Source organism: Notothenia rossii (assembly GCF_949606895.1).
Source record: "Notothenia rossii genome assembly, chromosome: 2".
In the NCBI taxonomy this organism is placed as follows: Eukaryota; Metazoa; Chordata; class Actinopteri; order Perciformes; family Nototheniidae; genus Notothenia; species Notothenia rossii.
The window spans coordinates 49,749,711-49,764,270 of record NC_136904.1 but is presented as its reverse complement, the minus strand read 5'-3'; the positions used below and the strand labels follow the sequence as shown (position 1 = coordinate 49,764,270).

At 41.7% G+C, this 14,560-nt stretch overlaps 2 protein-coding genes across 7 annotated transcripts in view; both read left to right on the top strand.

Annotated features, from left to right (window-relative positions):
* The window catches only part of minar1 (membrane integral NOTCH2 associated receptor 1), a 154,148-nt gene extending 152,527 nt beyond the window's left edge, over positions 1-1,621 (top strand). For 2 of the 4 annotated variants that reach the window (XR_013805312.1, XR_013805313.1), the window contains one exon: positions 392-518. Coding sequence is in view for 2 of the 4 variants with exons in the window: in XM_079665329.1 (XP_079521455.1) it covers positions 392-589 (198 nt within the window). In the remaining 2 variants the exon portion in view is untranslated. Of the gene's footprint in view, positions 1-391 lie in introns of all 4 variants that reach the window. The other 2 variants (XM_079665329.1, XM_079665327.1) reach the window with 1 other exon arrangement.
* Positions 1,622-6,099: 4,478 nt separating this feature from the next.
* Positions 6,100-12,110, top strand: LOC307029553 (zinc finger protein 862-like). 3 transcript variants are annotated; one of them, XM_079665629.1, is made up of 10 exons: positions 8,588-9,065; positions 9,146-9,316; positions 9,407-9,582; positions 9,660-10,105; positions 10,216-10,454; positions 10,542-10,793; positions 10,881-11,076; positions 11,153-11,383; positions 11,500-11,652; positions 11,712-12,110. In XM_079665629.1, exons 7-10 carry the CDS (start codon positions 11,053-11,055, stop codon positions 11,892-11,894), a joined length of 591 nt encoding a protein of 196 aa, XP_079521755.1. In that variant the 5' UTR covers positions 8,588-9,065; positions 9,146-9,316; positions 9,407-9,582; positions 9,660-10,105; positions 10,216-10,454; positions 10,542-10,793; positions 10,881-11,052; the 3' UTR covers positions 11,895-12,110. The 3 variants fall into 3 exon arrangements, with proteins under 3 accessions (XP_079521757.1, XP_079521755.1, XP_079521756.1); XM_079665631.1 differs by lacking the exons at positions 8,588-9,065; positions 9,146-9,316; positions 9,407-9,582 and adding an exon at positions 6,100-6,421 and having other exon boundaries at positions 9,936-10,105; positions 11,500-11,594; positions 11,712-12,102; XM_079665630.1 differs by having other exon boundaries at positions 8,588-9,316; positions 9,407-10,105.
* The last annotated feature ends 2,450 nt before the right edge of the window (positions 12,111-14,560 follow it).

Below are 14,560 nucleotides of genomic sequence, written 5' to 3'. Positions count from 1 at the left end.
AGATAACTCAAACATATCCAGGGTCTGTTGAACTGGCTTCGTAGTACTGGGCTGGCACAGGTGGCTGCATAGCAGCGCTAATGTCAAAGACACAAACATTATACATTATATTTTTTATTTTACCAGGATGCAGTGACACAAATATTTGGGAAGGCTTAGCCTATACAGTACTCGCCGCCCCTGCATATACTTAAATGCAGACATGAATGATGCTATGTAGAGATTGAACAAGTAGAACCGTGGCTATGTTTGGACCCTTATTCCTCCGTTGACAAGGTCTCAAGTTCCTGAACACAATCATAATTCAGAAAGTGCATACTATACGTTCATAAAATATGTAACTTTTTCTGACCTGCATCCTTTAATTGTGTGCCTCCGTTTGTCTCCCCAGACACAGGAGTCCCTGAACCCCAACAACCTGGAGTACTGGATGGAGGACGTGTACACCCCCGGCTACGACTCACTGCTCAAGAGGAAGGAGGCGGAGTTCAGGAGGACCCGGGTGTGTAAGATCGGAGCGCTGATCGCAGCAGCTGCCTGCACCGTGATCCTGGTCATCGTGGTTCCAATCTGCACCATGAAAACATGAGAGTACCAGCATGGAGGGACCCTTCTTATTTATGCTTTTACTGCTGCCCTGTGTGGACGGGGCTAGTGTGCGGTGGATTTACGGACAAATATGTTAGGGTAAGACGATGTCAGCTGGGGGTTTTAGTTTTTCATTCAGTTCTTATACTTGAGGTCCTTTTTTGCACATATTAACATAATTAAGACATCTATTGTATGATATAAATGAATTCAGCAAGTGCATCGTATATAAATATACTGTATATCTATTGGTTTACCAGTTTTAGTTGATAGTATTGTTATAAACTCTGCCGGACAGTTTGAAGGTTCTTGATTTAATTTAGCATCTTTGCTGCAGATTAACTGAAATTAAATTGTTAATGTAGCCAGCATAAAAAAAATGTCCCTACAATTACTGAAAGGCGTATTTTGATCAAAGTTATTTTTGAGGAATTATCTGGTTGAATGTGAGACTTTATCTTTATTTTATAATTATTTTTTCAATAACAGCAAGCATTTAAAGTTATGAAACACTTTTTTCTAACTTAAAATATATTGTACATGTACTTCAGTTGAAATATATAATATATGAATATCGTAGGTATACTTGTAAATGGATTGCAGACAAAGTATGACTAAGCAACCGATCTGAATGTATTGATAACTATATCCTGTTCACTTGGAAAGGGATGAGTTGAGAAGTCACTTGAACGTCCTGCCGTCCCTTTTTTCTGAGTTATCCATCTCCTCTACAGACGTGGACATGTTCTCTTTCGTCCCATCAGAAATCTAACCTCACCCCTTTTATGAACACATGTCTTTCCTTCTTGATAACCCATACAAGTGCATGTTAAGGCCCGGACACACCAAGCTGACACCAAAGAACTGACAAAGACGGACCCCCGACTGTTTTGTCGCCTCGCGTCTCTGCGTCTTGGCCATGTGTCGCACTGGAACACACCACAAAGCCTTCAGCCGACGGCCAAGAAGCACGTACGACAACACACTCTCACTCCATAATCGTCCAGGAGCGACGCTTGGTCAGGGTCCCGTGGCGTGCAGTTGTGACGCTCCTAGGCTCCTTCAGCTTCATAAAGGGACGCCAACAGCTTTCAACTGATTGCAATGTATTCCCATCTGCGGCGGGATTTGACGCTCATGGAAGCACGGCATTCGTTTGTGTCGGCTGCCCTTAAAGGCAATGTGAGCGTCCATTCCCATTGGATAACGGAGAATTGTACACCAGGAAGTAAGTATTCCCCTTACTGTCGATTGATTTTACAGTGATATCTGGACTACTCATCGACTTAAAAATACCAGATTATCCTGGTTAATTACACAACATTGATTGGTTTAAATTGTGTGCAATGCTTTTGTATTTTCCCCCTTCGATTCGGAGAAACAAATATTTTTTCGGAGTAAAGGATGGCAGAAGACACTACCCAGAATCCCCAGCTATCGTTTAGGACTACACCATGTGCTCTGTTTGACAAGCCCCGTGATTAGCTCTCAAGCTCTGTGATTGGTTGACCTCCAACTGCATTCCATTCATTCCAATGGCTGGCGTCTATGTCACGTGATCTTCAAATTTCTCCCTGAGAGTTGTTATTTCAGATTATGTGTGCAGTGGATGTACATGATCTTTAGTTTGCTAGTTATTACGAAGATTACTTCAGGAAATTGTGTCCATACAACGTTTTCATTGTTACCAAGACGGTTGCTAGGGACACTGCTATCGATATTATTTCTGTTATGTTGTGTAACTGTTTAATGGTGTTATCTTTATTGCTACCCCCTTCCCCGTCAATGTATAGTGTTGGTCCACAGCGCAAACTTATTAGTTTAACAAAATCCGCGTCTAAAATTGTGGCATAGATACGTTATTTCCCCCTGTGCAATTCCAGTCTCACATCTCACATCACATCGTCATTAACAAATACCGGAAACAGACCGAAAATATTTTAAAAAAATAAAATAATACTTTATTCCTGGTATGCTTGCTTTTCTCTTTGAAAGTCATCACATAACGGCATTGTAATACACGGTTCGGCTTCATTAAATATTACATATCTGCCTTAGTTCTCTATTTATAGAGCCCTGATGAGAAGACTTCTAGACAAACATAAGGAACTGCTGCCAACACTAAAAATGTGACGTGGATCATAAATATATCAGCAATTAAACAACATCTTACATTTCTTTTCACACAGTACGTATCCTCGCAGTATCAACACTAATTCGGCTGACTTTTATATTTGATCCAATTGGTAGATAGGCTGTATTTACACCATAATGGTGCACAGCTGATATAAAGGGACACCTGGTGGTTAAAGCATGTTATTGAATTTCATTATTTTTATTATTAGATATTAATCGGATCCCTATAAAGTATATTCATTACTCGTTATTCTCTACTAATAGTTAATTAAAGACTGTATATAATGACTATTTTGCACATCCCTTTCAAGATTTCAAGATTTTCTAAGGTTTATTGACATATCATATACACAAACGGTGTAGTTATGCAATGAATTAAAAACTTGGGTCGCAGGTTCCTCAATAGTGCATTACAAGACATCTATCAATATTTGTGCATACCTCCAGCAATGTTAACTATGTTGAAGCACTTATTTTAACTGATATTATACATATGTATTATACTCTTATAAGATGTATGTAGATATTTCATCTCCGGCCTTGTCAGGTATTGAACAATCAATAAATAAAGAAAACAGAATTATTAAATATAAAACACAGAATTTGTGTGATTATACTAAATGATTTACAAATAAACACCACTGCATATTTACAACTCTTACACATGCTGATGTAACGCAAATGTTTCCAACTTGGGATCAATAAAGTATATCTTATCTTAAGATGATCGATGGCTACTGCCATATTTGCAAAATTTGCCTCTGAACCTTGACAAGTGCATGTTTCAGGCTTATCAATTAACAACAGGAGGGGTCACAGACATAAGACCAGCCGTTAAATAAAGCTCTTCTGACCCCGGGACGGGGTGGACCCGTTCAAATCCAGTTTTGGACAGTCTGCCGTGGTTCCATCCCATTTCAAGTGCTGTTCGGCGCTCGGCGTAACCCTCGGAGCACACTCTCCAATCACAGAGCTTGAGGACTATCACAGGGTTTGTCAAGCGAAGCAGAGAGAATTACTTACTTCCGGGTGTAATATTCTCTAAAGAAAATAAGCTGCTCCGACCTTCGGTCCTGACGGACTCCAACTTGTGTTTATTAATCAAACAAATAAATAAACACAAGGATAATTATGTGTTATTGTTTAGTAAATGGAGAATAGCGCAGGGGAAAATAACGTATCTAGCAGCGTCCCTTGCAACCACCTTGGTAACAATGAAAACGTTGTATGGACACAATTTCCTGAATTAATCTTCGTAATAACTAGCAAACTAAAGATCATGTACATCCACTGCACACATCATCTGAAATAACAACTCATATTTCAAATGACATCAAAACGCATTTTAATGGCCAAACTAACTTTAAAATAGGCATTTTCCACCGAGAATAAAACAAAGTTGTTTTTTTCTGCAGGGAGAAATTTGAAGATCACGTGACATAGACGCCAGCCATTGGAATGAATGGAATGCAGTTGGAGGTCAACCAATCACAGAGCTTGAGAGCTAATCACGGGGCTTGTCAAACAGAGCACATGGTGTAGTCCTAAACGATAGCTGGGGATTCTGGGTAGTGTCTTGTGCCATCCTTTACTCCGAAAAAATATTTGTTTCTCCAAATCGAAGCGGAAAAATACAAAAGCATTGCACACAATTTAAACCAATCAATGTTGTGTAATTAACAAGGATAATCTGGTATTTTTTTGTCGATGAGTAGTGCAGATATCACTGTAAAATCAGTAAGGGGAATACTTACTTCCGGGTGTACAATTCTCCGTTATCCAATGGAAATGGACGCTCACATTGCCTTGAAGGGCAGCCGACACAAACGAATGCCGTGTTTCCATGAGCGTCAAATCCCGCCGCAGATGGGAATACATTGCAATCAGTTGAAAGCTATTTGCGTCCCTTTATGAAGCTGAAGGAGCCTAGGAGCGTCACAACTGCACGCCACGGGACCCTGACCAAGCGTCGCTCCTGGACGATTATGGAGTGAGAGTGTGTTGCGTACGAACTGCGCATGCGTGAGTGGCAATAAATCTCCTTACCAGCAGGCGGTAGTAGTGTGTATTCGTCATTCAAAAGAGGCAACAACCGGAAGACAGACTACGTGATAACCGAGAGAAGAGGAACAGACTGCGTGATACAAACAAACTACAAATAGCGTGTGCATTCCATTTTCACTCTACAGCGAGAAGCTCATGGGTCTTTCCCGAGCCTGTGTTGAGAGCTGGAGTTAAATGAAATCTCAGATTTGCCTTCTTAATAGTTTGTTTGGGTCCCTCACTTCCGTTTCACATCTCATGCACTGATTCGCTAGCTGAACAGCCAATCAGAGTGATTTATTTTGCCGACTGCCCACCGATTTAACATCGGTGGGTTTTCGGGACGAAAAGGTGTCTTCACGGCTGAAAAGACACAACGGTGCGGGACACACCAATCTGAGTAGGGCGTGTCGACGCTCATCGTCGGCCTGATGCCCACCGACGGCCAAAATCGGCTTGGTGTGTCTGGGCCTTTAGATTAACTAGGGACCCTCTGAGTTTATCCAGGGGCGCCATAAGGGGGTGAAAAGTTAGGACGATTCTAAGGGCCCTGAGAGGGGCCCAAACTATTTTAGAACATTAAGAAGAAAACGTTAAGTAACCTTTGATGATTCATCAATAATTAATGTTAATTGCACGTAATAAAGAACGTTATATTTATAATGTACTCACTGAACTTACGAGTCATTTGACTTATTTTCTTCCAAAAGTTAATTATCCAAAGCCTCTGTACACCCCCCTCTATTTACATGTAATGGTTTGGTCCTGTCTCCAATGGCACCGGCACTTTCTAGCAGAGAGTGAGAGCATGTGAGGAGGGATAGAAAAGGTGGTTGTGGTCTATGAGTGGTGGAAATGAGGCCCAATCGCAAACCACTCCCTCGACCCTACCCCTCCGTGACGGAGTGAACTCCGTCTGTAGCCACACTCGCAGCTCAACGAGGCTCCCTCCTGTCAGATGGAGGGAGTAAATACAGCGCAGTGTTTCCCACACAATGTTAATACTTGGGCGGACCGCCCAGGTATATTAAGGCCCGCCCAAGTATATTTCGGACCTTTAAAAAAAAAAATGTATCCGTCCGCGAGCGACGCCATCTGCGAGTGATTAACTAATGGACAATGAGCCCTCGCTCTACGTTTCCTGTGCCTGTTCGCTCTGCGGTTGATTAACTAGGGGACAATAATCCCCCCCTGTTCGCTCTGCGATCGATTAACTAGTGTATGATCCCTCGCTCGACACCTCCTGTTCGTGCTGCCATCGCGTGGAGGGAAACGAAAAACGGAGAAGACGACGTTAATTTAGAAGACGCGAACACTAAGGTAAAGTAACTATTTTCTCCATATTGTGTTGCTGTTTTCTGACTTTGGTAGGAGATTCGAATTATTTGAAGTTAGTGGCAACTAAGAGTGTATTTAACGTAACCAGGCCAACTTTGCTGCGTGCAAGTTACGTGTGCTAAATTAAATATAAAAAAGATTATAATTTGTTTTCTCTTCAGGCTATGCCAGTTAGAAGGACACAGATTAACTTTAGCTAAGGTTAGACTGTTAATTTCCCCTGCATTACTCCTCAGATATGAGTATTCAAAAATATTTTAAGAGAATACGGCGTGAGGATGAGGAGGAGAGACGAGGAGAGGAGGAGAGACCACAGGTAACTTAGCCAATGTTAGCATTTTGCTTGCAATGCAGTGGCGGTTCTAAGGGGTGGCACGGGGTGGCAGCTGCCACCTCAGAAAAATGCCTTGCCACCCCAGCTGCCACCCCAGTTGGCAGCTTTGTTTTGAAAGAAAAGTTGTGGCTCATCGGACATTTATGAGAGAAAATCTCTAATGTCCGAGTGCAAGTGAATGCAGCACGAGACGCGAGCCTTGTAACCCCTCACCTGGCCCTGGCGCGAGCCTGGAAATATGATTGGCGGCGATTTCATTTGAACGGGGGGACAGCGCAAAACGAGAAGCATTTCGGATCCAAGTAGACGGAAGGAAGGAGGTATTTGCGGGTCTACAGTGACAGAGAAGAGCATGTCAGGTTTGGATGCAAGGCAAGTTTATTTATATAGCACTTTTCTGTACGCGACAATTCAAAGTACTTTACAAAACAAATTAAAATACTTGTTAGGAATACATACAGTAAAAACACATATATGATGGCATTTTACAACAGACATTACAAAGCAAAGATAATAAAATAATACAAATAAACACCACAGGTATACAATACATGTTTAAAAGGCATACTTTTGTGCGACTATGAGCAGCTCAATTAAAAGCAGCCAAAGAGATATGTTTTTAGTCTCCATTTAAAAATAGTAAGCGTTTCTGCGGACGTGCATGATTTGGGTAGTTTGTTCCAGAGTGTCGGGGCATAATAGCTAAATGTTGCCTCTCCATGTTTTGTTTTTACTCTCGGAACCGATAGCAGACCCGTCCCAGAAGACCTGAGGCACCTTGATGGCTCGTAATTATGCAGGAGTTCAACAATATACTTTGGTCCTAAACCATGTAATGATTTAAAAACTAGCAATATTATTTTAAAATCAATTCTTTGGCCGACTGGAAGCCAGTGTAAAGATTTCAGAACCGGACTGATGTGATCCACTCATTTAGTGTTATTGAGGACACGTGCAGCAGCGTTCTGAATCAGCTGCAGCTTTCTGATGGATTTTGTTGTCAGCCCTGTGAATACACTATTGAAGCAGTCAAGTCTACTGAAAATAAAAGCATGGACAAGCTTTTCTAAATCCTGTTGTGACATTAGTTTTGTAATCCTCGATAGGTTCTTCAGGCTGTACTCAGCATTGAATCAAAATGCATCATAGCTTTAAATCTTAATAAGTTTCTGAGGCGTTTTGCAGAACAAGATGGTAATCGCCACATTCAGCTGTTATAGGCATGCCAACTTGATGCTCTGCTCACGGATGACTCGATGAGCATAATAAACTTTTAAGATGATGACCTTACGTGTGTAAATATATATTTTTTCTTTGTGGGGGTCTGCCCCCAAAAAACTGTTTTAAGTCCAGAGAAAGTCAAATAAGACGTAAAAATTCACTGCCCAGCCAAAAAAAAGTAACCACTTTGACTTAACCAGGCCAGTAGGTAAGGGCTTTCCACTGGATAATAACTGCAGCGATGTGTATGTTTTAGCTGAATACACGTTTTGTAACCCTAACTGATGCAGTTAGTCACTTCTTTAATTGTTTGTTCTTTCTGATGTAAAGTCAAGGTTGTAACTGTTTGCAATGAAGTGGGGCGCTGAACTGTTCCTTTGAATCTTTTGATATATGATAGTAATTACTTGTCTTTCAAATTTGAAGGAGGGTGAGCAAGCATCTTGAGGAACATTCATCATTAATTCCTCCAAAAAATATAGTTTATTCAATAATAACACTGAATATGTGAATCATAAAAGGGATTGACAGCTGATAGGAATAATATGATTGTTAATATGATCATATTCATACAGACACACATCGATGAGACAATTAATTAATGTACTTATTGCAGCAGTCTGCATAGATTTGGTACCCCTGCTGGTCTAAGAGTGAGACAAACTCATTCAGTTAAAATTCATTCAATTATGTCTGCCACCTTATATATTTATATTTAAGGCTTTACTGATGTGCCACAAAAATGTCACCAAATGTTATTGAGTTAAAATATTAATATTGTGGCTTTCCAAGTCAACATTGATTGATATGACTGCGTTTAAATCAGAATATACTTCTGCCAGGGATGCCACCCCTCAAAATCTCCTGCCACCCTCTTGCCACCCCATGAACATTTTTCTAGATCCGCCCCTGTTGCAATGCCAATAATAAATGCATAAGTCTCAATAATGATATATGTCGGTTCATTTGACCTGAAATTATACAATTGCAGTCAACAGTGAGTTGCAATGCAGAGACCAAACTAGATTCAAGCTTGTTTTCAATTCTAGCCGGTGGTCAGTGAAGATGCTGGCACAACTAGTCAGAGTACTGAGGGAGAGGCAGCAGGTCCCAGTGTGGTAGAAGCAGCAGCAGGTCCCAGTGTAGAAGCAGGTGCAGGTCCCAGTGTGATACAAGCAGCAGCAGGTCCCAGTGTGGTACAAGCAGGTGCAGGTGAACAAGCAGCACAGTTCCAAGCATCACAGACACAGACACAGACATAGTATAATAGCAAGGAGAACTCTACCATTTAAATGCAGTAATACCAATGCATTATTTTCAGATTCCAAGCATCGCCACTCAGGATGGAACCCTGATTGGCTCAAAATGCCACAGTTCAAGAATTAGCTCTACCTCACCCAGCATGGTATGAATGGCATTTGCAAGTTCATATTTGTAATAAAACTTATTTTTTGTAAGAATTAACACGTTTTTCTTTTTAAAAAGGAATGTTTTGCCGAATCTGCAGGCAACACAAGCCTCCAATAAAGAAAGGCCCCTTAAAATGGGCTTTCTTAGAAGTTGGGATTCTTGTTTTCCGCAAGGATTATATCGAGTGCCACATCTCCTCAGAGCCTCATCAATATAGTGTAAAGCATCAGGTCTCACTTGCATCAGGTATATCATTTTTTTATGTAAAGCTAATTTCTGCAACCTATCAACCATGTTTGGCTCATATAATGAATGATGTCTTTGCCCTTGGTCTAGGCTACTCAGTGATGCAGGCTTTTGAGCTCACAGTTATTATGGAGCATGAGGCCGTCATAGGTGGATTCAAATGTCTTTACTGGCTAGTAAAGAATGAGATGGCTCACCACACCAACTACCCTAAGCTCTTAAGTTTAGCTCAGCTTTTGGGTTGTGATTACTTTGAAAATCTGAAGGTAAACCTAGTACAAAATGATGCTTGTGAAACTAAGAACTTTAACCAGCTAAATGTTAAATGATGTCTTTTTCTCAGGTGGATCAAAGAAACAATTATCAATCACACAGAATAGTGGATGAAATGCTGGAGATCCTTGCAGAGATAGTAGAGTCGCCTATTTTGGAAGAGATAAGGTCATCTCAAGCAATCAGGTCTAGAGGTTGATGAAACCACAGATGTATCTGTAAACCGCCAGCTGGATTTACATGTTAGATGGGGTATTTTTTAAAGGAATGATGTGCATTTAAATAAAGGCCTAGTTAAACTTAATATTTATTAATATGTGTGAAAACCTATACATTTTTATTTTAGACACCTGGATAAAGAGGGTTATGTTTTCAACCACTTCCTTGACCTGGTAACTCTGGAAGATGGGAAAGCTGACAGCGTTGTTGCTGCCATCAAGAGTGTACTACAGAAGAAGGATCTCCCGGTAGACAGGCTCTATGGACTCGGGACAGACGGTGCAGCAGTGATGACGGGTATGGAGTTTATGGTTAAATCTAATGGATTGTGTGAAATGTGTATTGTCAGCTGTTATTAAAGGAAACAAAATGACGCCCTCAACACTGCATTTAATTCTTAAACTTAGGCCGTCTGAATGGAGTGGCAAAGCAGCTCACAGACAGTTTTCCAAAGCTGGTTTCTGTAGCGTGTGCTGCTCACAGACTAGCACTGGCATGCAAAGATGCCTCAAATGCTGTCAGGTATATGGCAAACTTCAGGAACCACCTGCAGGGACTGCACCTATTCTTCCGAAATAGTGCAAATAGGTCAGCCACACTGAGTGCTGCCGCTACCACTCTTGGTCTGAACGACTTGAAAGTCAAGGTGTGTTTTCACCTATTTTCATAATACTATTGTGGTGTCATATTATTTACATATATTTTACTTACCAGTGTTTCTACTTGTTGTTAGGAGGTCAAAGATACAAGGTGGCTATCGCAGCACCTAGCCGTTCAAAACCTCCAGAGGAAACTTACAGCTGTGCTGGCTGCTCTGGCGGAAGAAGCAACCACAAGGAAGTGCCCAGTGGCCAAAGGTCTATAATGTCTGTGCCACATACCGCTTTGTGGCTGCCCTCTACCTTCAGGCAGATGTGCTGCCCCACATTGCAATGCTGTCTAAGGTGTTTCAGAGAGCTGATGTGAACTTTCTCCACATAAAGGAGTAGGTAGATTACAAAGAAATGCATTTGATGCTCCCAGTTATTTGCATTATCCATCCTATTATATTGTTGTCTTTTTCCACATTTAGGTGCCAGTCACACTTGTTACTCTGAGGAGAATTCTGGAGGCAGGCGAGACCCCACTCCCCGGAACGTTCCTTGCTCGCCTACACCAAGACTTGGACAACCCAGGTGGACTTGGGGCGTTTAGCATTGCCGGAGAGGAGGAGAGGATCAGGAGGGGAGCGCCCCCGGGAAGATATGTGGGCCAGATTTGTCAGAGATGTAAATACATCCCTTCTTACTTTTACATTCCAATATTTATTTTCCTTGAACTGAAAAATGTATAATATCATTCCAGGTCCTCAAACCTTACATCTGCAGCCTGGAGAGCAACATTGAGAGCAGGTTCCAGCATATTGAAGTGCTGGGGGCCTTCAGTGTCCTGGGTCCAAAGGCAGTTACCTCCAATGATGTAACCAACATTTCAATGTTGCAGACCCTTGCCAACAAATTCATCCCAGGGCAGGATGCCACAGTTATCCAAGAGTGGACCTCCTACAAGCAGCTAGTTCTTGAAGGAACATTTAAGGTTGGTAAATACCTAAATTAATATGAACTTGACGGTTAGAATTGCTTGTTTTGACATCTGTAAATGTTTCAATTATACTGTATACTCATTTGCCCTGCCTTGGCTAATCTCTGAAGGACAAGACACAAGCTGAGATCATGCAGCTCCTGGCCAGTGAGAAGGACGAATGGGCAGAAATATACCCAAACCTCAGCCTTCTCTCTTCAGCGGGGTTGGTCATCCCTGTCTCCAGTGTAAACTGCGAGAGGGATTTTTCTACGATGAACAGGGTAAGTGTCTTGCATGTCATTCTGTATAGTTCATTTAAAACAAACTGTCTGTTTTACAGATGAAAACTGACATGAGAAACCGACTGAAAGGGGAGCACCTGGCTGCATGTATGCGGATAGCAGTCAGTGGACCAGCGGGATGGGATGAGGCGTTCTCATACACACAGGCGTTGGAGCTGTTCTTCAACAAACCTAGACGGATTAAGTGCTCTGACAAACAGTGCCATCTTTGTACAAAATGAATATTGCCATACAGTAATGTAAAGTTAATGAATAAACCTGTTGTTAAAACTTGTTGTTTGTCACATGTGTTGCACGTCACAAAGCCCGCCCCGCGGTCCGCTCACACCGCTCGCAGCCCCCCCCCCTGGCACCTTCCCCCCCAAGTATATTTCAGATCTGTGGGAAACACTGCAGCGGCAAGCTTTGGGACGGCCTCCCCTCTCTCCGGCAGAAACAGGAAATGCCGTAACTGTATGTAACAACGGTTTCAAATCAGCATCTCTTAGACAAAAAATGTAAATGAATAACTCAAATAAAACTCCAAACATCTTTCATTGTGTTACTTTTTTGTAAAGCTCTTTTAGTTTTAAACCTGATGTTTACAAGCTTACACAGGCCCATTCCCAAACCGCCCCCTACACCCTACCCCTACACCCTACCCCTCCGTTTGCACGTTCACGCGGAGGGTCCGCCATATTGAGGGCTGTTCCAAACCAACGAGTGTGGAGCGGTGTGGAGGGGGAGTGGGCTAGCAAGCCCTCAAACAGCGAGTCTGCAGCGGTGGTGACTTGAGACTTGAGACTTGGTGTCTCTACCTGACCGGAGTCACGCTGTGTGTGTACGTCAGGAAACACGCTGTTTACAAGTAGTTCCAGCAAACATCCACTGATAAACTGCGATGTTAACAACCTCATGATAACCTCATATGGTTTAACTTAGGATCATACCTGTGTTTAGTCTAGAAAAAGGTACATCATATGTGTGCATTTTATTATAAAGTTGTGTATATTTACAGACTATTGCAAAAACTAAGAAGCTTATAAACATCAGGTTTAAAACTAAAAGAGCTTTATAAAAAAATAACACAATGAAATATGTTTGGAGTTTTATTTGAGTTATTAATTTACATTTTTTGTCTTAGAGATGCTGATTTGAAACCGTTGTTACATACAGTTACGGCATTTCCTGTTTCTGCCGGAGAGAGGGGAGTCCGTCCCAAAGCTTGCCGCTGTATTTACTCTCTCCATCTGACAGGAGGGAGCCTCGTTGAGCTGCGAGTGAGACAACAGACAGAGTTCACTCCATCACGGACGGGTAGGGTCGAGGGAGTGGTTTGGGATTGGGCCACAGCGTTGAGACCGGTCAGGTAGAGACCGGTCTCAAGTCAGCACCGATGCAGACTCGCTGTTTGAGGGCTTGATAGCCCACTCCCCCTCCACACCGCTCCACACTCGTTGGTTTGGAACAGCACTTAATATGGCGGACCCTCCGCGTGAACGCGCAAACGGAGGGGTAGGGTGTAGGGGGCGGTTTGGGAATGGGCATTAGTCTGTTAGCTAAGCGTAGTCCATTGTAAATAATAATTGTGATGCTGACATTAAGTAGCCTACTGTTAATATCTTCACAGAAAATGCAGAGGTTTTTCATTTCACTGCTCTTTTAGCTGACATTTAATAAATGCAGGTACATTTTTAGCAGCTATTCATACTAAATCAGTTGTCCCTCCCCCTGGTGCCAGGATCAACAGATCCATATTTAGGCTCAGCAGCTCTGTCCCCCCATAAGGCTGAACCTGAACCAGCTTTTCTCCCAACTGAAGGAGGTGAGCAGCATTGTGTTGAATGACATGCCACTTAACATATCTGAAGGGGTTTCAGAGTTTCATTCAGACTATTTAAAAAAACAACGGTCTAATTTGATCATTGCACTCACGTGGATTAAACCACATTTATTTTGTTAAATACAAACGAATATGATTTTTTTTAAATGATTAAATGTATCTTATTCAATGCAGAATATGATTATATCCGTGACAGTGGGAATAACAAATTACATGCTACAGTATAGTAATAAAATATAAATCCCACTTGTTGTAACCTACCTGGCAGAGCAAGAAACACTCCAGCCTTTTATTTAAACTTGTTTAAAACATATCTAAATAAATATGTGTGTCCCGGGCCATAAATGTAACGTATCAGAATCAGAATACCTTTATTAGTCTCACAGAGGGGAAATTTGCATCGTTACAGCAGGAAAGAGCCACAGACAGCTTAATGTTACATATGTTAAATTAAAAAAAGTACTAAGTTATGATATAATAAAAATATAAAAAAGTTACATACTTTTCAAAATACAAATCCTGTAATAATTCTTAGGATTTAGCAGCCTGTTAGGACTTGATACGCCCCCTTGATAAATACGTTTAATTATAATGAAACCAGCTGCAATGGATCATGGATCCACCAGGGGGAGCTGTGATTAAAAAGCTGCCACAGTGGAACTCATGTGAAATAAACAGCTGATAGATCTACAGGTATCTGATATAGCGGATATTTTTTAAGATCCATATGTCACGGATAGGATCATATTCTGTGCTAAATAAGCTAATCATTTACAAAAAAACACCATGTTTTTATTTAAAGTGGACCTATCATGCTACATTTGAATAATATATTGTTGGGCCATACCTATATAAAACATGTCTGTGAAGTTTTTTTTTCAAAATACCAAACAGATCATGCAATTTGGCCATGCCTCATTTCGCTCTATTTGCTCTTTTCCAGCCCTGTTTTTGCAAGGGCTGAATCTGTGGCAAATGAGCTGCAGCTGACCACGCCGGGGGGGGGTCAAGGTCAGCTGCCCAGCCCAGCTGGTGGGTCATGCTACCATGCTGTTACCATGCCAC

Coding starts and splice junctions, on each gene's coding strand:
- LOC307029553 (XM_079665629.1), top strand. CDS start 11,053: ATGTGGGCCAGATTTGTCAGAGAT. Junction 11,384..11,499: donor TTCTTGAAGGAACATTTAAG/GTTGGTAAATAC, acceptor TAATCTCTGAAG/GACAAGACACAAGCTGAGAT. Junction 11,653..11,711: donor ATTTTTCTACGATGAACAGG/GTAAGTGTCTTG, acceptor TCTGTTTTACAG/ATGAAAACTGACATGAGAAA.